Here is a 26,684-nt window from a genome sequence, read left to right as displayed (position 1 = left end):
TCTCTCTTCCCTTCTTGGCTTGCTCTGGAGAGCAGCTCCAGCCCTCTCCTCTCGGTTCTTCAAAGGGCAACAAGGCCCCAGCCCAGGTCAGCTCTGCTACCTGAGAAACTAGCTCTCTCGCCGGCCTGCAACCAGCAGCCTGCAAACACTCTTCTCCTCCACAACAGCGACCTGCTTCGGATTAACTGTGAGTGAACCAAATCCTCTTCAGAATCAGCGGCTACAACACAAGGCCAGCTGATTTTCCAAGCAACAGGAGTCGTAGCAGAGTTAGCATGGAACAGCTAACTCTGTGAGGGGAACAAAGGAGATACCAGCAAGCAACACAGCCAGACAGGACTTTATTCCACCAGGAAACCCCCCAAACTCACTGGATTTTACAAACCACTGGAAAGGACCTCTTTGCTTGTTCCAAGGATCGGGTAATCTTAACGGACTGGGCCTAACCTCTCCCAGCACAGCATAGCACAGCACAGCATAGCTAATCAGCAGAAGCCTTAACTTGTTAATGTACTTGTTGATTGATGTCTTGTTGTTGTAATGTTTGCTTAGGTTGTGGTCAGTCATACAGTTAATCGAGTACTCGTATGTTCACACACATAGCAGTACGTCTCAGTCCTAGAACCTGCATGAAGCTAACCTTCCCCCTCTAACCTGGTACCATTAGATTACATGAGCTAGGCTAACAAAGAAACTCACACCCTCCCTCTCACACACACTAGGTGGTCTCAGCGGCCATTTTAGTAGTTTCTTTGTTTACCGCCATCTTTGTAGTCTTCTTTGTTCAGGTCATGTGGTCACAGTGACCACTTTGAGTCGGCCATCTTGCCTTTGTCTGTGTCCCCACAGACACACATACACACACACACACACACACACACACACACACACACACACACACACACACACCTGTATATGCTAGATTAGACATTGTACTTTACTCTGCTCCATTGTAAATAAATGCCTTTTTAAGTATAACTACTGGTGTGTTTAATGTTGCACAAGCGTGAATATTGCCAACCTCTACTCGGTAGAATTCCAATCCTTCAACTGTAACTTACTATTGATTTGGTAATTTGGTAATAGTTAGTAAGCTAATGGTTAATCAGAGTTCCAGATTAATGGTAATAAATTGAGACTAAAACCATATTGGCTATTTTGCCTATTAGTTTAGGCTGGTGCCCCGTGAACTTTAATTCATTTTAAAGTTATTCTTTAATATTAATATTTTTAATATTAATATTTTCTTAATTTGTGATAGCCAATAAATTGATAAACAACCGAAATCTAACACATTTGGTGTCCAGCTCATGAGGTAGAGTACTGTTAACATAATGGTGCCGCCCGTGTGAGGCCGAGTACTAATGATTTCCAGTTACTAATAGAGCTCAGACCCAACATAATGGTGCCGCCCGTGTGAGGCCGAGTACTGTTGGCAAATATTCATAATTGTGCAATATTAAATTCATAATTTGGCCAAAACCGCAAAGGTTGAAAAATTTTTAGTCCACCACAGGAGTAAACGTCCAGGTGTACTTACAAACAAGTGCACTGTGGTGAGAATTGGTTTACTAATTTTACCTGAAGTAATATTAGACGTCCTCCAGTTATTAATAGCTAACACTTAAGCCTTAGTATCAAGAGCCTGCTATTGTTGCTAACAATTCCAGTTGAATTTATTCTGTAGGAAATGTAAGAACCTCAGTCCAGCATTTGAATACCACGTGTTCAATGCTATCTAGTAAAGCTGTCAGAATTGCTGCTCCCTTTAACATTAAACACTGTGTGCCGACAGCCCTGTGTAACACAGAGAGCTTATACCTGGCTGTTACTGCCAAGCATTTCAGCCTGAGTAAGAAATAGAGCCTGAGATAGAGCCACAGCGTGCTACCAGCCCTGTGAAACCCAAGTTCTGCACCTAGCTGTTACTGCCTTGCATTACAGCCTGAGTCAACTTGAAGAGATAATCTTTGGACTGTTACTGCCTTGCATCTCAGTCATTGCTTTTTGAAACATTTCTTAAGCAGACAGTAAACCTGCACTTGCCTTTACTGTCCTTAATCTTTATGCCCACTAGTGTAGCTGCCCCTCCTCCAAAGGAAGCTACCCCCCATAGTGTAGGCCACTGCATTGTTTAGTTAGGCTAGTGTACCACCAAACTACACTACAAGGTGTCTGCCAGCGCAACACCGCAGCCAACTATATTGCCTTCTTGTTTTGTGAAAAACTTGTTTAACCTCCCTCTTTCCCAGACACAACAATGGAGAACTCCTGTGTAGAGCAGTTTATTTCTTCCCTAGCACAGAGCCTGAAGCCTGGCTACCTAGAATTTATCAGCAAGTTAAATTCCAGTGAGTGCAGTAAAGAAATAGACTTGCTACTCAGTGACAAAGGTGATGCTCAGACTGCATCCAAAGGCCCATTGTTAAGATGTGTACTGTTGAACTTCCACAGGCAAACCAGCATTTCACTTCAGAGCCAAGCAGCCCTAGAGGAGGAGGTAAAATCGCTTAGAGCTCAAAATGCTTTTCTCCTCCAAGAAGTTAAGGAAGCTAACAAGAAAGCCATGCGCTACTTAGGAGACCTGCATGCAGCAGAGGTAGACCTCTGTTCACACAAGGAAGAATTGTTAAGGGTTAAATCAGAATGCTTTGCTCCACCACGATCGGTCAGTGCTTGTGATTCTGGTTTCTCTGCTTCACACTCTTCCCTTAATGACAGGTTAACTCCGCCTCCACTCAGAGGATGGGGCAAATTCCCAACTGACCCTAAGTCCTGGGAAATGAAGTCAGCTCCTCAACCTCCACTGAGAGACAGAGGTTACACCCACCTGACTTCCCATCTTCCTGAAACTGACAATGAAGAGACAGGTAGTTTATCCGGTAGAGGATATTCATGTTCCCATCAGCCACTGATGCATAACAGTTTCACCTGTGCTCACCCCTCCAACAGAAGGACCAAAACTTTTCCGGACTGTTCAGCCTCCTCTCTGCACCTCCATGAGAGTGATGACCGCTGTTCAGCTCCTTCCTCTAGTCCAGCTAGCATAGTCTCGCCTTCATCAGTAGGGACCTCACAGTGCCCCCGCCTCGAAGCGCTTGAGTTATTAGCAAAGGACATTGAACATTTTGATCCAGACAGCTCTGATCAACATATTGAAAACTACTTTAGGGAGTTAGATCACAACTTAATTGATTTGCCCCATGCAACCCAAAGGGAGAAAACTAAACTTGTGTGGAAGACCAGCTCAAAAGCAGTCCACAAGTTTATGCAATCACTGCCTCCCAGTGTCAGAGATGACTACAAAGAGCTCTGTCAAGCACTGACAGAAGAATTCTCTCCTGCTGCAGATGAGATAGAATCTTTGGTTGCAGCTTCTCAAATCAAACACTCCCGCCATGAACATCCCAATGACTTTTACCAACGTTTGAGGCATGCATATTTTCAGGGTAGGAACACACCAGGCTTAGAGCAGAACTCCACCTTCAAGTCTTTGTTCCTACGAAACCTCCATCCCTGTGTACGCACTCATGTTACACTGATGACGCATCAAGGTAAGCCCACCATGCAGGAAATAAAGAAAATGACAAAAATGGCTTGGGAAACCATGGTCAATTCCAAGGCAAGGGGGAAAACAACTGAGCCTAGCAACTCAAACACCTTAGCGTCACACAGACATGTAACCTCAAAAGATCACCCTCAGAACAGATCGAAGGGGGGTGATAAAAGGCCACATATGGGTGCTGAGCGTAACCGCCACGCCCACCAAGTGCGTAGAGATAGGCACTCCCACAATAGGAGCAGGAGACGGCCTTACGCAGAAATTCTGGCTCAGACACAGGACCAGTCAACACATGGATCAGACAATGACCACGTCATCTCTGACCACGTTAACTCAGACAGTGACAATGCCTCTGAATGTTCTTCCTTCAGCTACTCAAAGTGCTACAGCTTTGTGCCACAAGTTAAGGAAAACTTAAAGCTCCGGCGCTCCAGAGTTCGCCGCACTGAGTACTGACAGTAAGTAGGCTCAGGGTACCCTACACTCTTCCAGATGGACACAATGGGTTTGTCAGCAGCAGCAGCAGCAAACTAAATTCTGAATCAAATCAGATACAAGTTTAGGACACTGCATATACATGGCACACTCACCCAGACACTCCAAATCTTGTCATTCTAGGTGCCACCCTCTATATCTCACCTTAACAAACTAACATCACTGACTTTCCTGTCCTCACTAACACCATGAGTAACTAGGAAACATGTTAGTTGTTTTACACTATTCGATCATTGTGGTTATTATCTGAACTCTGCTTTGTAACCTGATTGTTCTTGCTTAGCCAAGATAGATAGTGCTGACAAATGCCCGGATGTTACCCGTTGAATGAACTGACAAATGGACTATACATTATGCTCTCAGGATGACACGTCAGGTGGCATCCTGACAACAAAGGGGGGACTGTTGGGACTCAGTCATTCAATAGACCAAATGTTTCTTTGCTCCACTGGACAAAGGAATTCACACCCCACAGTTCCTCACGGTTCACACCTGGGGATGACCCTTCCCCCCCATGGACCCCACTGGCCAGCCAGTGTGGGCCAGTGTGTGACATGTGACCCCCTAAGGTGTCACAAACAAAACCAGTCTTCTAGACCCCTTCTCTCTCTCTTCCCTTCTTGGCTTGCTCTGGAGAGCAGCTCCAGCCCTCTCCTCTCGGTTCTTCAAAGGGCAACAAGGCCCCAGCCCAGGTCAGCTCTGCTACCTGAGAAACTAGCTCTCTCGCCGGCCTGCAACCAGCAGCCTGCAAACACTCTTCTCCTCCACAACAGCGACCTGCTTCGGATTAACTGTGAGTGAACCAAATCCTCTTCAGAATCAGCGGCTACAACACAAGGCCAGCTGATTTTCCAAGCAACAGGAGTCGTAGCAGAGTTAGCATGGAACAGCTAACTCTGTGAGGGGAACAAAGGAGATACCAGCAAGCAACACAGCCAGACAGGACTTTATTCCACCAGGAAACCCCCCAAACTCACTGGATTTTACAAACCACTGGAAAGGACCTCTTTGCTTGTTCCAAGGATCGGGTAATCTTAACGGACTGGGCCTAACCTCTCCCAGCACAGCATAGCACAGCACAGCATAGCTAATCAGCAGAAGCCTTAACTTGTTAATGTACTTGTTGATTGATGTCTTGTTGTTGTAATGTTTGCTTAGGTTGTGGTCAGTCATACAGTTAATCGAGTACTCGTATGTTCACACACATAGCAGTACGTCTCAGTCCTAGAACCTGCATGAAGCTAACCTTCCCCCTCTAACCTGGTACCATTAGATTACATGAGCTAGGCTAACAAAGAAACTCACACCCTCCCTCTCACACACACTAGGTGGTCTCAGCGGCCATTTTAGTAGTTTCTTTGTTTACCGCCATCTTTGTAGTCTTCTTTGTTCAGGTCATGTGGTCACAGTGACCACTTTGAGTCGGCCATCTTGCCTTTGTCTGTGTCCCCACAGACACACATACACACACACACACACACACACACACACACACACACACACACACACACACACCTGTATATGCTAGATTAGACATTGTACTTTACTCTGCTCCATTGTAAATAAATGCCTTTTTAAGTATAACTACTGGTGTGTTTAATGTTGCACAAGCGTGAATATTGCCAACCTCTACTCGGTAGAATTCCAATCCTTCAACTGTAACTTACTATTGATTTGGTAATTTGGTAATAGTTAGTAAGCTAATGGTTAATCAGAGTTCCAGATTAATGGTAATAAATTGAGACTAAAACCATATTGGCTATTTTGCCTATTAGTTTAGGCTGGTGCCCCGTGAACTTTAATTCATTTTAAAGTTATTCTTTAATATTAATATTTTTAATATTAATATTTTCTTAATTTGTGATAGCCAATAAATTGATAAACAACCGAAATCTAACACATTTGGTGTCCAGCTCATGAGGTAGAGTACTGTTAACATAATGGTGCCGCCCGTGTGAGGCCGAGTACTAATGATTTCCAGTTACTAATAGAGCTCAGACCCAACACTTCCCTGGAACTTAAGATCACTCATGTTCATTACTTCTATCCCCCACAGCTGAGGACATGTTGACAGCAGGTTTAAAAACCTTAATTTGACTTGTCACAACCTCAGTGTGATGGCCTGTATAGTACTTCTATGATTCTATGAAGTTGTGTAGGTACCAACATAATATGTGCAGGTCTGCAGATCATATATAAACATATAGGAAACATGTAGAAAACTCTTAAAACTTACATTAGGCGACATTCAGAGATTACCAAGCATTAGTGCACTCACTGCAGCATGGGCACCAATACAAATCCACAATCCAGTAACTACAAAGCCAACTTCAGCCTGGCCTCGTGTCTGTACTGCAAATTTATGAGGCTGCTTTCACAGAAATAATACATTTCTGTGACATAATAATTTTTTATATAGTAAAACAACATCAAGAGGAAAGATTCAGATCTTAAAAATGTTGACCTCATAGTCCATAGTGACTGTATGTTGTCTTTGTTGAGGAGAATAATCCTGATACAATTTATTTAAGCCTTCACTGTTATCACTGTTTTTACAAACTGACTTCCAGAATCCAGTGTGTTTGTGTGTTTGTTGTTGTTGTTGTTCTTGTTCTTCTTCTTCTTCTTCTAAGCTCCACACCATGTCAAGGCAAGTCAACCTGCTCATGTTTACTTACATCTTCACCCTTTAATTCTGATGCTTCACCTTCAGATAAAAGTATTGCAATGTGTTAGAAACCAAACTCAAACAAAAAACACATACCTGCTTATGAATCACTGAAGAGGTGAACAGGTGTGATAATAATACTATAATTATCATCTATTTGATTACTAGAATTCAGCACAGTGTTTGCTTTCCTAAAACAAAACACAATTTATTTAAGTTGTCAAAAGTTAGGCACCCCTGTTATAACAAAAATATTATGTTGATAATCTCATTAACCTCCTCACTGCCCCCTTTTCAAACCAAGAAACAGCATGTGCCAAGATAGCAACAGTAAAAGTTCTGGAGGACTAATGAAGAGATTGTTATCTCAGTTAAACTCATTAGCTCAGCAGGTTTGCGGCAAAAATGCCCAGAATACAATTTAAGAGATTACAGAGTAAGACATTCATTATCTGATTTGGAACCATGAAAAATAAACATTAGAAACCTACAATGTTCCAAATCGCTGTGATGTGCAACCACACCAGCTTAAACAAACAGCGATCAGTGAAAACTCAGACACCACGAAAAAGGTGTTTCCCATTGGCAATGTGTGTGTGTGTGTCTACTATAAATTTCAGTGTTTATTTGATTGCAAATTGTGTTTGGGAAGCTGGTGTCAAATGGGCCAAATGTTCTGGTATTGGAAACAAAATGCTCACATGCAGTGGAAGTATTCAACATACAGCAATGTAAAAAGACTCCATTGCTAGTAAGGGTCTTGCGTTTGACATCATTCTTAAAAGTACAGAAGTATTATCGTTACTCAGGTATTGTGAAGGTAAAGTGAAAGTATTTATTTTGCGGAAAAATGTATCTTGCCGGTGATTTTTATAAGCTATGATTTTATTAGATTGTTTGTCAGGGTTTTGCTGTTGCAGCTGGTGAGGCTGGAGCTTGTTCTGTCACACAGAACTGTATTCATTTTTGGGTTTGTCTCTAATCTTGTCTTCTTCTGTGAAATATTAGATAATTTTACTTTTTTGTGTCTCAAACAGTCATTGAAATAAAAACACGTGAGAAGTTTAGAGGGGTAAAACCTCTTTGATGGAGAGATCCAGAGGCGTCTGAAATGTGATGAAGGGCCCCAAATACACGCTGCACAAGGGACACAAGCAAAAACATGTAGAAACCACTGGTGTAATCCTTAACAGTGCATTTACAGGCTAAGTGCATCAGAGAAGCATAGCTGTGGCAGATCGAAAAGTATCATAACATGAAAATATGCTAAAATTAAATTCTGTGTAAGTACAGTAATTGAATGAATATACTTCCATCTCTGCTCAAGCATCATATTATTTAATGTTAATGTTCAGCTGGTGTATGTGTAGTAAAGGGAAAAAGCACTGTAGTATTTGTTGTATGATCTGAGGACCTCCCTGTCATGATGAGTATTTTAATTTTCATATTTGAAGAGCTAAATGCTTTTTATTACACCATTGATTTGACTTTTACAAACTAGATAGTGCCTTTTAGCCATTATCATTACATGCTTGTATCAGTTTCATGCCGTCTTATGTGTTTTTTTAAAGTTTGGTTTTAGGGCAATAAAGACGCAGGCACGTGTGCTTAGCCTACTTGCACAGTGTGTAATTAACTATGAGAGGGGCCTTAACTCTATATGCCTCTGTTTTTGGAGTGTAAGGAGATTTCTTCAAACACACGGCTCTGCGGGTTTTACTGGATGTGATTGGCTGTCATAGGATGTTCCAGCATATAAATGGCATCCATGTTAGTGATGAAGTAGATTAGTTTTCATCCCTGAGGAGACACATATTCAGCTGCTCTCTGCACCGGGAAAAAAGGTGATGGATTTTCATATGAAAGGAATTTTACACTGTGTTAGAAACATAGACTGTATGTATTATAGGCCTTCATAGTGAATTATCTTACCTTAATTTGATTTTTCTTTAATTATTATTTTGTATTTTAGATTTCTAGTATTGAACATTTTTATATGACATATCATATGTTTTTCTCTAGGAAGAGTCATGATGAAACTGCTGGTGATCATGATGTGCCTGCTGGTCACAACCTTGGCTGCTCCTGTAAGACTTTCCTAATATTATGTGTCTGTTAGTCTGTTAACTGATCCCTTTTTAAACAATTAAAAACTGCACCCAACACTACACACAACGCTATTGCTCACTTCCCTTTCTAAATCTAAATTTTAATTTTCAGGTTTCAGTGAGTGAAAGTAATGAGGTAAGACATCTTTATTTTTTGTATCTTTTTTTTTGTATTTTGTATGTTTTGTATCTCTCTGCCACAGCATGTCATTCCATGTTTTTGTCATGTCATCAAATGTACAGTCTGATAGATGCCTGACAGAGAGAGGATAATTGGCTTAATTGCAGAGCATGTCTGGAGATGTCTGGTATTTCTTCAGCAGGTTGCGGCACATGCTAATGAGGCCCTGAGGTGGATGGAGATGTACAGGCTGTACCAGCAGCAGGTAGTGGGGGTTCAATGTAGTTTTACCAAAAAAAAAAAAAGAGAGAGAAATATTTAAAGATATAAGTAATCTTTTCATGAATTCAGATAGTTTGGCTTTAATTATAATCATCTGTGTTTTCAGGGAGTAGTTGGAAACCCCTTCCTTCCTGCTGCTGATGCTCCTGTAAGTTTATTTATACTGGATATTGTTAGACTATCATGACATCAGAAACTTTGTGTGTTAATCATGAATTATTCGTTTGTTTAGGCTGAACCAGCAGCGGCAGCAGTGGTAAGCACACATACAGCACCAAGACATCTAATCTGACACAATTCAGTGTGAGTTAAAAGTGTTTTATTTATGCAGGTGGATGCTGCACCAGCACAGCCAGCTGACGTTCCCCCTCCAGCTCCTGTGGCTGTTGGAGATGCATCAGAAGAGGAGGAAGAGGTAAGCAGGCATTGTCATGTTAAACCGAACAGTATGGAGGGAGGTAGTTGCTCCGAAGTGTATTTCAGAGCAGTTCCTTGTATAATGTTTATGCCACCACTGAATGTGTCGAGCTAAAAGAAGCACACAGTGATTATGGTTTTCCATGCATGAACAACAAGATTTGCAATGAGTAGAGAAAACATAGGTGAGGGCTGCCTGTGGACACTGTAAAAACAACTTACAGGCAGCAAAGTAGAATTCACATATTCTCAAGAGGAGACAGCTGGGCTTCTCCTGCTGTGAATTTCAGTCAGGAGTTAAAAACAGACCTGCAGTGTGTTTCTTTCCCATAAAACAAATTCAGGACAAAAGCCAGAATGCCAGTGGTGTAAAAAAAACAAAAAAAACCCCAAAGAACAGGATCCAGAAACTGTGTAGAGAATTCAGGCATCAATCCCTTTATTATGTATACTTGTGCTCTCTTCCTATTGATAACATGAGTTCTTTAAAAAGCTGTAAAGAGAGCTGTCTCGCTCTCAGACAGTGACACAGACATTAGTTGAAAAGAAAATCAACAAAATGATCGAAACAGAGTTGAATCTCTTGCAGTTTTTCAGCACTGGAGTGTTCTCTCTCTCTTTTTTTTTTTTCAAAATTTGCTTTGGGGCAAACAAACACAGAATTGTTATGTTCTTTGCAATGTTTTTAAAGTGGTACTCCAGCGATTTAGTGCACTGTCATAATAAGGGGAGTCACAGTATAGAAGGATTTTTAGAAACGCTTGAAATTGACTTCAGGATATTCTGAGCTTTACTGCCTATGGGTAAAGCTCCAATAATGCTGGATCCTACGCAGTGGAGTTTTTCATTAGACCCTATCTGCCTAGTAAATATCCACTGTGTCTTCTTAACTACACTCCACCAATTTTACTCAGGCTCACTGTTAAATAATGTGTAATCTCCACAAACAAGCTTAGAGGTGTCCCTTGAGTAATTCTCTCACACTTAACGCTCCTCTAGTGCCACAAAGGAAAAGACATTATACAGCTGTGTTCACAGGCTGTGAAGTACTTTCCCCATGAACAGTAATCTAACCTTTTTTTTCAGTGGATAGCAAAAAATATGTGGACTGTCTCCAGCAATATCAACTCTAAGTCAGTTACTCTCTATTTCCCATGCACAGGATGGGAATCCTGCCCCCAAAGCTGCAGCTCCTGCTGCTCCTGCTGCCCCCCTGAACTCTGATGAGGTAGAGGAGGCTGAGGAGGTGGAGGCAGCTGAGGCTGAGCCGGCTGTGGTTGAAGCAGCACCAGCAGAGCCGGCAGCAGACCCCGCAGCTGCTGTTGAGCCAGCTGTGGTTGACGTCCCTGTAGATGCTGCACCAGTTGATGCCGCGGCTGTTGATGCTGCTACTGCGGATGTGCCTCCTGTGGATGTTGCTCCTGTTGACGTTACCCCGGCTGCCCCTGAGGTGGCTGTTGATGCGGCAGCTCCTGCCGCAGCCGATGTCCCCGCTGCTGCCGATGTCCCGGCTGCTGCCGATGTCCCCGCTGCTGCCGATGTCCCCGCTGCTGCCGATGTCCCGGCTGCTGCCGATGTTGGTGCCACTGATGCGGCCGCTGCCCCACTGGAAGCTGAGGTTGACACAGCTGGAGTGGCAGCAGATCCTGCTGCAGTGTAGTTATCTTCCTCTTATTACCAGCCTAAGTGCTCTTTTATTAGTAGTTAAACCACAATGGTTGCTGTAGGTGAACCAATAAAGGATGAAAAAACTGAGGCTTGCTGAAAAGAGACTGGGGAAAAAATATGTAAAATGTGAAAAAAAAACTATCTGTAATGCTGTTTGTAAAGCAAAACAAGTAAAGTGTGTTCAGACAATTGAAGCTTTTCTTTGTGATGTGTGTTTTCCTGTCTTTAATCAAAATACTTTTCGCCTTAGTCACTGAATTACCATGTTACTGACATGACTATGATGACTCTGGTTTTCTTAGTCTTTCCTCCTATTCCTGTCTCTCTAGACTGTCACTGCAGACATTTGTGCGTGTCATAGGAAATATAATATAATACCAGAACACTAAAACTGAAGCAGCTAAATGCAGTTCATCCATCAAATAATTATATTATTACACCTGTGCTTTTACTGTGATACAGTGATTTCAAAAAGCCTATTCTCATCACCACAGACACACACACACACACACACACACACACACACACACACACACACACACACACAAAAACAACTACTTCTCCCCAAATGATTCAGCATCTACAGTTCAAGTATGAACTGTGAAATTTGATGCCACACAACTGCAAACACCACATCAGCCAACAGGGAGAGCCACAGAAGCACAGGATATCTATTGCACCCCAAGGGAGGAGGATCTCCTGCTATTAGGGCACAAAACTCAACACTGACAGAGGGTCAGATTTATCTCACTCTCATGATTCTTATTCATATAAAAGGAGCGGGATCCACCTGATCTGAAATCTGTAATGCCCGGCACCATCTAATAGGATCAGAGCTGGATATGGCTGAGAGGTGCTGACTGAGCAGGAGATGCTGTGTGTGCAAGCAGACTAAATCCTCCACTGTTCCGCAGTTGGTCAGGAAAATTACAGCCTGTTGCAGATAAAAGAAAAAAATAAATAAATAAAAGAAGGTTCTGCACAGAATGGTTTTCAGTGTTGTGGATCCTCACTAACGAGTTAACTGAGGGTTGTCCAAACTTCTCTTGAACGTACCTTATCTCCCACTGCAGTAGACAAATAAGGAGGATGAGTGACTTTGCCTCTCCTCTCCTCAGCCAACTCTAATCCACAAATCCTTATCAGGGTCACTGAGACTCTATGACACAATTAGTTAGACTTCAATGCTTATAGGTGTCTAGCAACATTTTGATATTATTTTAAGTAGCATCCGATGATTGATACAATAAATCTGCTGCTGCTTTAAGTGGTCAGTTTCCTTAAAAAGAAAACCTTTAAAAAAAACTACACGAGGATCAAAGGAAAATGGACTTCACATTACATTAACAAGTGGAAAAGGTAAGTTATGACAAACTATTTTGTATTGTTTAAAATGTCTGAACAAGGAAAATATTACAGCACGTGTGATGTGGATAAAGGTTTCTGACCTGATGTGAATAGCAGGACATATTGAGTGATAAATGTACCACATAAAGTTTGCTTATTTTATTTTCTGTTTTGTGTATTAGCACTAAATGGCAGAGGATGTGAACTAATGATTTCGATGATGGTTTTGAAAAAGGCTGCTCTCTTCAGGAAGGAGATTTTTGTTACAGCACAATTGTATGAGGGGAGAACACAAACACCTTTTGGAGAAAGCATCTACTGTTACGCAACTGGAAAGAGTTCTGCTGCTTGTGTTACCCACTTTTAAACTTTTTTTCTTTCTCACAGTGTATCAGAACAGTGGAGCCACGTATGTAGGGCTAAATCTAAATGTTTTTGTCTAAAAAATTTCAGAAAATATTGAAGACTTTCCATTACAAGTTGCCAGAGACCAGTGATGTCTTCTTCAAATGTATTGTTTTGTCTGACCAACAGTCAGATATTCTTTTTCATCATAGAAGACAAAGAAACCCACCAAATATTCACATTGTACATGTTGGTAGCAGTTTATTTCTGCTTTAAAAAATTCCCAATTGTTGAATAATTGTCAATCAACTAATCAAATAATGGACATGTATAGTTTCAGCTCTACATTTACATAATTTGTTGGTCTCATACAGCCAGAGAGTAGCTGTAGTATTTGACCTCCAGTCATGTCCAAAGCTGTTATCCTTACACAAAACCTCCCCTCATGATTTATCTTTGCAGGCTAAACTGCAGATCTGCTGCAATGACTTCTTCAGCCACCCTTCCCCGCCTCACTGTGCCGCCTCACACTGCACAACAAATCGCCACAGACAGCGAAGAGCACAGCAAGAATGACCTGTGAGTCCAACCTTCAAAGACACATGTCAGGCTAATTCAAATAGAGGGCTTACAGTACATTAATGAGGAATAACAAAGTAAGACTTATCAGTTAATTAACTTCCTATGTAACATGCTGTGTTTGTTCCAGACGTGAATCAAGTCGTCATCGTCTGCTCAATCTGAATAACAGTAACAACAATGAAGAGTAAGTACCATTATAGAGTCGGGAAGTGATAAGCAAAGCCCTTACAAAACAGTTTTCCTTTAATGTTTCTTAAGTCACTTCAGTAAAGCTTAGTAAATGTGTTAATTAATCCTTTTACAGGGAGAAAAAGAAAAAAAATGAAAAAAGAGAAGAAATATTAATTCTGTTATATAACAAACCTTTTAAGAAATGTTGTTAAAAAAAGATTTTGATGCACAGTTTTCTCTAATGCATTCATTCACATTACAGAAAGGAGAAGGCAGAGAAGGAGAAAGAAGAGGAAAAAGAGAAAGAAAAGGAGAAAGAGAAAGAAAAGGAAAAGGAGAAAGAGAAAGAGAAAGAGAAAGAAAAGGACAAAGATAAGTAAGTACATAATTTAGACCAACTTCCTTTAATAATGTACGCTTTCAGGTATTAAACTTACACTGTCTTCCACTCTTTTCATAGGCCCAAAGAATTGTTTGTGATCAATCCTGCTGGGAATCTGTATTACAACTGGCTGTTTGTCATCACAATACCAGTCATGTACAACTGGACCATGATTATTGCCAGGTGACCTATATAAAAATGATTGTCATTCAACATTGCAATTTCCCTGCCGTTCAAATGTCTGTGTGATTCCATTTGGCTTCATTCAAGTGTCCATATGAAGCTGTTGCAAACCATTGCAATTTTAGCTATGTGCAAGGAAACAGCCTTGCTCTTTTAAAAGCTGATGGGAATTTTTCTTCTTTGATTCAATTTGAATACATTCCAACAATGAATGCTACACTTTGTGTTAGATGACACTAGTGAGATTGGCACCTCAGTGGCTGCAGCTATAGCACAATAGGACACAGTGGTGAAGGAGATGGACATTATTAACTTACAAAACACACTGCTGGTGGCCTTCTTTCGCAAACAGGGCTTGCTTTGAGGAGCTGCAGCATAACTACATGATTTACTGGATGGTGTTGGACTACACCTCAGATGTAATCTACCTGGCTGATATGCTTTTCAGGACCAGAACAGGTAAAAAACTGATGTAGGCTTAGCCTTTCAAACTACAGAAAGCCTTTTAAAATCTGTTGAAGAATAGGTTTCCATTTGTCCAAGCAAATATAGAAGATACTTTTGGTTGGCATTCAATTCCAACATTTTTCTCAAATCTTGTGTGTAATGTGCCTTTAAATTTGTACCTCTTGAAACACAGGTTACCTCGAGCAAGGTCTGATAGTGAAAGACGAGAAGCTGCTACGGGAACGCTACGTCAGCAGCTTCCAGTTTCGTCTCGATGTGTTCTCCATGTTGCCCACTGACATCTTCTATTTCGTCCTCGGCCTCGACTACCCAGAGATCCGCCTCAACAAGCTGCTGAGAATTGGCCGCTTGATGGAGTTCTTCACGAGGACGGAGACTAAAACCAACTACCCTAACATCTTCCGCATTGGTAACTTGATCATGTACATCCTTATTATCATCCACTGGAATGCTTGTTTCTACTTCTCCTTCTCCAAGTTTATTGGTTTTGGGGCCGATGACTGGGTTTACCCGGCTCTGGATGATCCTGATGAACCTGACTTTGGGCTGCCCATGAGGAAGTACTCGTTCAGCCTCTACTGGTCCACATTGACCCTGACCACCATCGGCGAAACACCACCACCAGCCCTGGACTCTGAGTTTCTCTTCCATGTGGTCGACTTCTTAGTCGGAGTCTTGATCTTTGCCACAATTGTAGGAAACATTGCCACCATGATCTCCAACATGAATGCTGCCCAAGCCCAGTTTCAAGCCCGAATCGACAACATCAAGCAGTACATGCAGGTAGATGGTCGTCCTCTTTCTGTTATAAAAAATTGGATCAACAATCATCTGTTGATTGTGTTGTTTTTGTTCTTGCTTTCTTTTCATTAATAGGTTCGAAAAGTCAGCAAGGAACTTGAGTTGCGAGTCATCACTTGGTTTGACTATCTGTGGAATAATGGAAAGGCGCAGGATGAAAGAGAGGTGCTGAGGTATCTTCCAGACAAGCTAAAGGCTGAAATCGCCATTCAGGTCCACATGGAGACTCTAAAAAAGGTTCGTATTTTTGCAGACTGTGAGGCAGGCCTGCTGATCGAGCTGGTGCTCAAGCTGCGGCCTCAAGTCTTCAGCCCTGGAGACTACATCTGCAAGAAGGGCGACATTGGCCGTGAGATGTATATTATCAAAGATGGAAAACTTGCAGTTGTTGCTGATGATGGTGTCACACAATTTGTTGTGCTGGGAAGTGGCAGCTACTTTGGTGAGATCAGTATTCTCAACATTAAAGGCAGCAAGGCAGGGAACAGGCGGACAGCAAACATCCGTAGCATTGGATATTCAGACCTCTTCTGCCTGTCCAAGGATGACCTGATGGAGTCACTGACAGAGTACCCGGATGCTAAAGGCATGCTAGAGGAAAAAGGCCGGCAGATCCTAATGAAAGATGGTCTGATAGAGTTGGACCCATCTAAAATCTTGCCTGAGGTACAGGAGCTGGAGGAGCAGGTGAACAGACTATATAATACAATGGATCTGATGCAGACCAAGCTGAAGAAAATTCTGGGAAATTACAAGAATGCTGACAAGGCTCTGAGACACCGCATCACGGATCTGGAGCGCCTGACAGGAGAAGAGGTAGAGGAGGAGGATGAAGAGGAAGAAGAGGTGAAAAAGGAAGAGGAAAAGGTGGAAGAGGGGGAAGAAGATGGGGAGAAAAAGGAAGACGAGGAAAAGGGTGAAGAAGAAAAAGAAGAGGAAGAGAAAAAATAAGCCTAAAGCTCCTGTAAAATACCAAGCACTTTTCTATGTAGCCACAATAGAATATTTCCCACAAAGATATCTTTCTTACGGGAGTTGCTTCTTAAATAGATCACTTATACTTAAAAACTGCAAAAGACAAAAATAACAAACACTAGAGACGGACTGAAATACCTGCTGGAGCTTGTCTTCAGTTTCAAGTATTGCCATTGTGTATATATTATAAAATTAAAGATGGTAATTCAGTGGACAAATATTGCCAATGACAATATTGACATTCAATTCAAATAAAGTATTGGCTTCAGTTGTCCTATTTATTGTGATTTTCATGACTAAATATCATTTACTGACAGACTGCTGTTCCCAGCCCTGCAGTAAACACTGCTGGCCACATGAGGATAGTAAATAGTCAGGATACAGGTACATACACGACATTCAGTAGCTCTGCTCATGTGTTACAAGTCATACAACTTTGGAAGCTCTTGGACTGCAGCACACTCTCCAAAATAGCTACTCAATCAATGACTGCTAATATACTATTACTACTACTACTAATAATAATAATATAAGGCAGATTATTATTGTCATTACTATTGACAGCAGTGAACAGTTTTTATGTTAAATTTGGCCATTGTCAGATTTTGACAGTCATTTAACCATTGAAAAGGTTGTTCCAACTATGTGTAACATTATGAAAAAATGTAGCCTCTCCTTTGTTTTGTGTTGATCTAAGGTCATATAATTTGGTCCCTCCCCAGTATGTGATTTGTAGACTATGCTGCAGTATTTTAAAATCAATTGTCCAACTTATTGATCACCAAATAGAGACATGAGAATATATATATATATATATATATATATATATATATATATATATATATATATATATATGTATATATATGTAGCCTTAGTGTGGACATGAATTGAGTGAATTCCTTCTCTTCAATCATTGCAAAAAACAGAAAAAATATACATTGTTTTGTTTAATAGAAGTGTCTGGTGACCTCTCAAAATTTTTGTGGGATGTTTTGGTGCAAAATCTTCTCTTCATATTTATACTCACGTATTTAATGTTTATGTTTTTATGAGCTAATTGAAAACTTTACCTTTAGGCGTCAAACAGTTATTTAAATGAAACCATCTGAAAAAGTCTAGAGGGGAAACTTCTGCTTGATGGAACTGCTGTCAGCTCATCTGAAACGTGACAAGGAACAACAACAATACACAATTGTTTTATAAGGGGTCATATCAGGGTGGGCACCACTGGCCAGAACTGCCCGAGTGAATGCATGAATTGATTTAAGATTGGAGATTTTCAAATAAAAAAAGTAATAAAAAAGCGCCCAAAAGTGCCCAAAAAAGAAACATGTTTACGTTCAATTGACAAGGACCTCTGGTGATCGTAGTAATTATGAGGGAGTGAGGTGATTTTATCAAGTCTACAGAGGGAGGAGGTTGAGGTGGATAGGTAGGTCAGCAAAACAACGGGAGATCATTGTTCTTTTCCCATTTCCAACCGACATTGAACATTGGTTTATTTTAATCCCGACAGTGACTGTTCCCTGACTGTAACCATGTTTTTATTAATGTAACCATGGAGACGAAGGTCCCCTAACCTTAACAAAGTAGTATGTAAGCCAAACCACAATGTTTCCCAAACCATAACCATGTTGTTCTTGCACCTAACCCTAAGCAAATATTAACCATAGCACGGTCACATCATAAATGTATTATGAAACCATGATTTTAACGGTCACAAACAAATTATACTAAATTTTGAGAATTTTCTGTAAGATTTACTTTGGTTATAAATTTGCATAGGCTATGTAAATATAATAAGCTCACAACAGAAGAACTATGAGGCCAAAATATATTTATGAGACCTAATTTGAAAGGTAACATATTTTAGTTTCTGAAAATGTGCTTGTTTTCATGGTCAAACATTCCGATGGAGATAACGTCATTACGTCGTGACTTGTGCGGCGCTCGCCGCTCAGTTCAGCCAGAGACAGTAGACAAACCTGTATAGAGGATCTTTGGTTCAGCACAGTGTCAAATGAAGTTGCGGAGGACAGACCAAAAATGGGTGGAGGTTCCAGAACTTCTAGCGGGACTATAGACTGTATATATGCAGACACATCCACACATAGTGCCGAACTACAACAAGCTATAGACTGTTAAAATCATGGATTGTATATTTTAAAACACACCTGACATGCCTACTTGGGTAGAAATCTGTCGCCAAGAAAGGCTTATATTTCGGGGTATTCAGAGACACAAAGGATCAGTTTCTTCTCCATTTTTGTTTTGTGCCATATTTCAATAGCTGTGTACCAACTGGCTGCGCGGAAGGTCATCACAGCGCGCCGCAGTTGAACTTTGACCGTTCGCGCTAGCAGGTGGAGTTTCAGAGCGCAGCGGTGCAGTTACCGCAATCTGTCTGAAAGCAGCATGGTTACGCGTTGTCTTCCCAGACCAGAGCAGATGGATGCATTATAAGACCTAACCTGGAAGCCAGAAACCCTTTCGGCATATGCACCAGGCAAGTAATTCCTATAGAACTGAACCCCCCTGAAGTTGATTGGAGGCCTCCATTTTGTAGCCAAAAAGCTAACAAACAACAACAGACATGCTAAAGCCCTTTTGATTTTCATGATCTGTGGACCCTTCAGACTAAATGAATACAAGTAATGGAGGAATGGAGCGAGAATCAGAGTTCTACACGTCTGAATGGTTGGCAGTCACGACCACTGGTAGAGAATGCTGGTAGATGTTAATAAATTATATTTACGTGCTGAATATTTGAATTCTAGAGAATCAAACCGATCTAAGGAGGTACAGCAAGTCTATATTGACATGTGTTTAAGCATTTACTCTGTCAGAACAGGTCAGAACCTACTTGGCTCGTACACGGGCACACAAATAAAAGATTCTTTATCTAATACAAGTTACCTCTTCGCTTTATTATTATCTTTTATTTGATATAAAGCAAATTAGCTCTTATATATATATATTTATCAAGTCAAGTGGGTCAAGTGGTTTTCTTAGCAGGATTTTTTTATTCTTTGTTATTCAGTGGCCACAGAAAGTAGCGGACATTTTGGCGATTACGTGTGTGTTTCACATCAAAAGCTCTAAAATTGCCTTCTCTTGCCAGTACTTTATGCGCACATACACAGACTTCTCCAGTGAACAGAATTGAACAGTTTATTCTCAAAGCCATGGCAAATGCCACACACACACACACACACACACACACACACACACACTTAACTTCCTTCTACAAATAACAGTGTGAGTGCAGCTGAGGATGTGACAATTGATCATCTTTTGTGTCGGCCTGTTGGCACTAAAGACTAGGTGGCACCAGCAGAGTGACATTCTCTCTGTAATGAATAAATCAATAAGTTGATAAAGCCAAGCCAAGCCAAGAAGAAAAGCAACCAATTTGTGATAACTGGCACAGCAAGTATGACAGAAATGGTGGTGATTTGTTGGCTTTCTGTGGAGGAGCTGCATGCACCACTGAATTATAACTGACAGTTTTGTACATCCTGGAGTAGAGCAACATCTTTGTGTTAATTACACACAATGACAGCAGATGGTTTGTATTGTTTTATTGCAGATTGTAGCAATCAATAATGAACAATGTTTTTTTCATTTAATAGAACAGACTTGTGTCAAAGGTTTCCTGTTCAAACAAAATATTGGTATTACTTGTTTTGTTGGCCGTGATACAAAACAAAGAAAAGTAACAAATATTCACATTAAAGAAGCTGAAGCCAAAGATTTTTTTTTTTTTGCTTGATCTGTCAGCCAAAAAAATTTGACTAATTGTTTCATTTCTAATTTGATTTGTGCAAATTTGTTGCAGTTATGCTAGAGAAGAATGTTAACAGAAATTTGTTGCTTACAGAGCAACATAATATCTGCATTTCCTCCAATGTATCCATTTTCCTGGGCACATTTACATCGATCGCAATGAATGTAGCAGTGAATGTTAATGTTGTTTAATATTCATTTGCCTTTTAAATGAAGAAATGAAAAAATGTGAAACAAAAAATACAATCAATGCCAGGGCCCAGGGCCCTGTATCAAAATGTACACATTTGTGTTTAACCAAATTACCATAAACTGGGGGTCAGCAGCTAATTCTTGCCCTAGGTCACTTGTCACAAGTTAATTTGGCAAAGAGTACATTCTTTTTTTTGAGAAAATAATGTTAACTCAATGTCCACTTACGAGCCTTTTGTGGTACTTTTAATCCTATCTCAGTCTTCATCAGTTGATGATTTTGCTCAGTTGTAACAGAAATGTCTGTTACGTTGGTTTCATGAATGTACTGTATATAGCCATTGTGTAATTATGTACATGTATGTTAATATAAAATGTCACTACATTTGATTCCGTATGTATTTTAAATTGTAGAGATTGCTTACTGTATATATGCAACAAGTTTCCTCGCCATCACTGGACCTGATCCTTTAAATCCTTTGTTTTTATCTGGAACTATACAGCACACCCTACATTGGATAAATATTAATGTCACATACTCAGCCCCCCTAATGTCATGAAACTCAATTGTGATAGCCAATGAAAATGTCTTCACAGTGAAGTGATGGAGCGCATGCCATTTATCCCGGGGAAATTGCTGCCTATAAGGCTGATTTCCCAAAGGAGATATTTCTCCGTGGGATTCAGAGCCCAAGGGGCTTCATTGTATTGAACAGTATTAGCCCAACAATCATCAAGAGTAGAGTAAAAGGGTTATATTTTATATTAGCAACTGATGAAGACATGAAGCACAGTATTAACCTATTTACTTGCACCTACCATATATAGAAAGTGTCTTAAAGGATAAGGCTGGCATTATTCTATATCTTTGTTACTGTCAACAAATCCCTTAAAACGACCAAAACCAAAAACAAATTAATGTGTGTCTCAATACTTTTCAACTTCCATACCCTGTCTGTGGCTGTCAGCCATAAGCACATTCGGTCTTCTGAAGGGATTTGTTGACAAATAAAGAATAAGAATATCACCAGACTTGTCCTGGAACTATTCGGTCACCGGACAGACCCTCAGTAATTGTCTTACAGAACCCCTCCGATGAAAATCATGACATATTAGACTTTTTTCCCAAACAGCTGACAAGTTACGAGTTAGATTAATGCAGAAATAGTGCACACTGAATACAGACACTATGTGTTTACCAACATGTAACCAAAACCACAATAATCGCTGTGACCTTAACCGGAGCTCTATTGTTGTCCAAACCAAACCACTGACAGGACTGTGGATGTGAACCCCGGTCTGTGGGCTTCATTCATTCAAAAAGAAAAGTTGTCTCTGAACATAATCCTGTCAGCAATTATGTTTCCAGGAATACATTATTTGTTGTTGAACTAAACTACTGTTTATTTACAGTAAAAGTAATTTGTAGCAAACAGGGTTGACCGTGGAGACAAGTTTACCAGTATTCCAGGAATTATGTTCATGTGGGAAGATTCTGCACCTCAAGTTTTTCTGGGGCATTTTTATGCCTTTTTAGAGATTTGTCAGTGGAGAGGTCATAGGAAGTGAGGGAGAGAGAGATGGAAAATAATAAAGGTCCAGCGATGCAAAACCAGGGACATTGAGACTCAGGGTCACTGAGGCACCTCCACAAGCTTTATAGTCTGAATTACTTTTTGAACATATTTTGAAAAACTAATTGCACATATGCGGCTTTTGCAAAAATAATCCAATACTGACATTGTTGTCTGGCAGTTGGCTTGGATTTCATATACAAAATATATTGTAAAATAAGATTTGTCTTTGTTAAGATTTATTTTGTATATTACATTATTTTATTGATTATCAGGATTATTTACATAAATCAATTCTGTCATGGTTTGCTATGGCAGACACTTTTTTTTAGTTTTGTTTTGGACTTTCTCACTTCCTGTTTTATTTTGTAATAAGGTTTCCTTGTGTGTCTCAGTGTTTTGCTTCCTGTCTTGGTCTTGTTTGTGTGGTGATTGTCGGCCCCGCCCTAATGTGTTTCACCTGTGTTCAATCACCCTTGCCTCCCTTGTCTATATAGTCTTTGTGCTCCCCTTTGTCTGTGTTGGTTCGTCTGTTGATTTCTGGGTTTGTCCTCATCGGTCCACGTCTCCTGGTCTTGTCTGGTTCGTCTCCAAGCTGTTCACGTGCTGTTCATCTCCGGGTTTGTCCTTGTTCTGTTCTTGTTGCCTGTCATCCCCTGTGGTTCCCTGTGCCTGTTTTTTTTAAGTTCTTTTGTTGAATAAACCTGCTTGCACTGTCCCCAATGTGTTGGCTGCATTTGGGTCCACCCCTACTTACCTCAAACCTGTGACAAATTCATGCTAACTACATCTATTCTCATTTTCTGTTCTATTCCTTGTTCTAAATGGGAACTATATATTATTGTGCATGTTAACTATAGTGTAAATGAAGAGATTTTGGAACATGTTGTCCTCTACGTCCTTAAAACCCAGAACAACAATCGGTACATGAAAGCTTCTCTCCTGTCACTCTTTTAATGGAGCTTTATTGACATAAACTGCCAATATCCTGCCAAGCCCTCTTTCCCCAGGTCTCAGTCACACCCACAGATTGGTGTCACAATGTGAAAGTATACATATTGTATTGTAGAAACCCTGCATTAACAGAATGAAAAATAACCACATTTTTTTTTGCTGGTATTCTAACACTTAGGCATATCTTAATGTGCCATTATCATAAGGGTCATTGTCTGGAGCAAGAGTGCTTATCAGAGTAACATTCAACATTCACAGATGATTCCTATAGGCTCAATCCTAAAGTCCTCAACCTGGCGTGGTGTACCGTCACAGCAACATTTGACATACAGACGGGCAGAGCAGACCTACTTCTGCTCTGCCTGTCTGTATGTCAAATGTCTTATTACTGCTTATTTGAAGTTTACATTCATAAAACTGTCTGACTCTGTGTCAAAATGTTTTAGCAGCACAAACATGCCCTCTGATAACCTTTAATTGATTTGTGTGTAACTGTCTGTGGTTGGTCAATAGTCACATTCACTTTGTGCACAAAAGCTAAAGTGCAATAAACTTCCCATGATATTGGGAAGGAACGCAGCGCTCAGCTGTCAATGACTGGAGTAAGGACTAATTGGGAAATAATTGAGGAGCAATGCTCTTTCATTAGCAAATAAATTGCTGTCCCTGGTTACATTTTGAATTGATTAGAGAAAACAGCCCCGAGCCCTGACATGAGTTCTGACACACCACGGCGGCAGCTGTGAAAAGAGCTGACGACAACGCTGCAGCTGAAGCTACGTAACTGCTGCTCTGATATTTTTACAAGACATAGAAATGCTGTAAGAGACATGCCAAAAATGTCATTTCATGTCAAAAAAATCTAATTACCTAACAACAATTAAGTATCTGCCATGAAACACGCACATAACAAAACCACAGCCAGACAGCAACTCCACAGTACCTCATTAAGCAGCCAGTCTCAAATATCAGAGTAGAAAACAGACAAAGGTCAGGACTGGACTCTGCGACAATATGCATCACATGCAAATTAAGTATTTTTTAACCTTGGATCTTTTGTTTGTGTCATGTAAACCACAATGTGTCTAATGGGGCCCAGAAGGTGTTTTTATATTGTATGTATGAGAATTAAGAGGATGTAATTTGTGATGTTGAACTGTATGGCATTATATAGAGAAGTGCTTATGTCATTCAGCCTATCCTCACTGATATAAGTGGGGTGGACAAAACAATAGAAACACCTGTCTGTATAACACATTACAATTGAACAGCACCATAAACTGCAGCCTCCACAATTATCATACAATTTAATTGGACATTAAGAATGTTAGGATTCATTGCAGGACCGCTGCATTAGACCACACTGGTTTTAACTGGGAGCTGTAAAAACTGCCAGCTGTAGACTCTTACATGTCATCCCATTTCTTCTTCCAGCCTGTCTGTAGTCTGCCAATGAGGATTAAAAATGACAGGAAAATTTTGATTTCCACCGAGTATTAAATCACTTATTTCACTAAATGTGGTTTCATCATCATTAGGTGAATATCAAATGTCAGTGTCAGAGAGTGTTGTCAGAATAAATGACAGAAAAAATTGAAAAACTGCAAACTTTTAATACAAACCTATTTCAGTTTTTCAAATTTCTCTGGGTCTCAACTCATCATTGTCATATTCATTCCTCAGCGAGCAGAGCTTAATGTTTCCATCACATCCCCTCTATCTATTCAAGGGAGCCGAAATGCTCAGGAACTACAAAATGATGTTTCAGAGACCTGGTCTTTTGAATCAGACTTTTAAAAGGAATGACTTGTCAGTGATTAGTTTGTATGCAACTCACTGCATTCCTCCTTCCTCCAAATATATATGTGCAAACTGAAATACCCATTTAGGTTGATCTCATTTCCCACTGGTTCATCCCCGCATATATTACACATTGTCATATTCTTTCATTTACAAAATAATGGCAAGACTTACATTTTTCTTTAATCAAGGATGCTCAGATCATACAGCAGACAACTGGAGAACCCCTCAGGGTTTTTAATATTGATCAAAGACCCATGTAAAAACCATAGAAATTATGACCATGCCTTCTGTAAATGGCTACCTGAATAAAAAAAAAAAAAATCCCCCTTTTTTTTCAATTAGTGGACGAACTACCTTTGGGGAAAATATTTTGTACTTTGAAGTTTTTAAAAATGTTTCCTTCACAGTTCACGGAAGGAAAACACCACAATACACTTTATGTTGACATAATATCAATATCCATAAATTCATAACTTAATCTCTGAATATGTATGCTCTGTTTTCACACTGCACACACTGTCCTGTTATTAAACTGAGTCTCCATCATAATACTTTTGGCAGGATTTGCATACCCCGGGGGACAAAACTTCTAAATTATGAGTTTCTGATATGAATTTCAATCAGCATTAACATGCAGGGTTGCAGAGCAGAACAAATGGCTCGTTTGATTTAGGTGGGCTGGGCTTAACACATAAACTCCCTTGTTTGATCATTCTTTGTTAACAGCATCTTGTAATGATTCGGTGTTTTCTTAATTATGGCTTAAATAAGATTTTATTCCTGCAGCACACAACCCTGTGGATAACTCAAACATATCTTGACACATAATGTTTAAGATATTTGAATGTGCTAGGCCTATAATCTACAGACTGGTTATTTTTTGGTCACCTTTTGCAGCTTTTCCATGTTTTTGCGTGAACACTATAAATAACTTAGGATGAAGTTGTTAAGTGTGAAATGGAGCAGTGAAAGACGTCTCGCTGTGTTGTGGTATAGTATAACGCATCTGCAAGACTTCACAAGTGAGACCTGGAGCAAACTGTAATCGCATACTGCAGTGTAGCCTCGTGTAGTGACAATGTCTTACGACTGCCCTCACATATTTAAATATTATGTGATTTCAATGTTGATTCCAGCTGCTTTTTAGCTCATAGAAAACTAAGTTAAAATGCAATGTCACTTGAGTGTGAAGTGGAGCCCTGCTGTATTATAACATATGTGTTGTTTCAAAGAACAAAATCACTCTGGGTGCCTGTGTTGGAAAGCTTTACTGGATTGATTGGATTTGATCAGCCATTGAAGACATGTAAATGTAACCCGTGTAGAGGTTACCATAGCACTAAAGGCTATGTAAGCAGATGAAAGAGGTTTATCAGATGTGAACAGTTGGATGTCTAGAGGCGACTTCAGCCTGTTAGTTGTGAATGTTGGTCTGACAGAGAAGGGGAGAGTCACAGTCATCCTATCACCACTGTGCATTTCTATTCTCTCTGCAACACCGTGAGGATGACTGGAAACCTCAATAAGAGAAGCATTGATCCACCTTAAGATAATGACTTGCGCAATATCTGACAGCATTGGAAAACTCAGCATATAAAATCTAGTGAGAGCACAGCTAAGGGCTGAAAAAAACAGTTATTGTGCACACACTCCATCCATCCGGCAATACCTGTAATATTTCAATATCCTGTTTGTGATTTATTTGAATTGCTCCAAGATCCTCTGAAGTGTCAGAGAAGATAAAGCTACACAGTGTGCGCCGATTGGTTTATATAGTGCAGAGAAAACCAGCGCGGCCCA

The 26,684-nt window shown here is 40.3% G+C and overlaps 2 protein-coding genes across 2 annotated transcripts; both read left to right on the top strand.

Annotated features, from left to right (window-relative positions):
• Positions 1-8,479: 8,479 nt before the first annotated feature.
• enam (enamelin) lies at positions 8,480-11,502 on the top strand. The gene is made up of 6 exons (XM_056372337.1): positions 8,480-8,569; positions 8,748-8,812; positions 8,946-8,969; positions 9,469-9,492; positions 9,568-9,651; positions 10,816-11,502. The coding sequence occupies exons 2-6, from the start codon at positions 8,756-8,758 to the stop codon at positions 11,311-11,313; spliced, it is 687 nt and encodes a 228-aa protein (XP_056228312.1). The 5' UTR covers positions 8,480-8,569; positions 8,748-8,755; the 3' UTR covers positions 11,314-11,502.
• Positions 11,503-13,497: 1,995 nt separating this feature from the next.
• Positions 13,498-16,697, top strand: cnga1a (cyclic nucleotide gated channel subunit alpha 1a). The gene is made up of 7 exons (XM_056372341.1): positions 13,498-13,592; positions 13,723-13,779; positions 14,029-14,142; positions 14,227-14,331; positions 14,684-14,790; positions 14,972-15,582; positions 15,676-16,697. The coding sequence occupies exons 1-7, from the start codon at positions 13,498-13,500 to the stop codon at positions 16,549-16,551; spliced, it is 1,965 nt and encodes a 654-aa protein (XP_056228316.1). The 3' UTR covers positions 16,552-16,697.
• Positions 16,698-26,684: the final 9,987 nt, after the last annotated feature.

This window comes from Seriola aureovittata, chromosome 3, assembly GCF_021018895.1.
Source record: "Seriola aureovittata isolate HTS-2021-v1 ecotype China chromosome 3, ASM2101889v1, whole genome shotgun sequence".
Lineage (NCBI taxonomy): Eukaryota > Metazoa > Chordata > Actinopteri > Carangiformes > Carangidae > Seriola > Seriola aureovittata.
The sequence above is the reverse complement of the archived record's forward strand: the minus strand, read 5'-3'. Positions and strand labels throughout refer to the sequence as shown.

Excerpts from the sequence above, each read along its gene's own strand:
- enam (XM_056372337.1), top strand. The coding sequence starts at position 8,756 with ATGATGAAACTGCTGGTGATCATGATGTGCCTGCTGGTCACAACCTTG. Across the intron at positions 9,493-9,567 it reads AACCAGCAGCGGCAGCAGTG|GTGGATGCTGCACCAGCACA; the intron begins GTAAGCACACAT and ends TTATTTATGCAG. Across the intron at positions 9,652-10,815 it reads CATCAGAAGAGGAGGAAGAG|GATGGGAATCCTGCCCCCAA; the intron begins GTAAGCAGGCAT and ends TCCCATGCACAG.
- cnga1a (XM_056372341.1), top strand. The coding sequence starts at position 13,498 with ATGACTTCTTCAGCCACCCTTCCCCGCCTCACTGTGCCGCCTCACACT. Across the intron at positions 14,332-14,683 it reads TGGACCATGATTATTGCCAG|GGCTTGCTTTGAGGAGCTGC; the intron begins GTGACCTATATA and ends TTTCGCAAACAG. Across the intron at positions 14,791-14,971 it reads GCTTTTCAGGACCAGAACAG|GTTACCTCGAGCAAGGTCTG; the intron begins GTAAAAAACTGA and ends CTTGAAACACAG.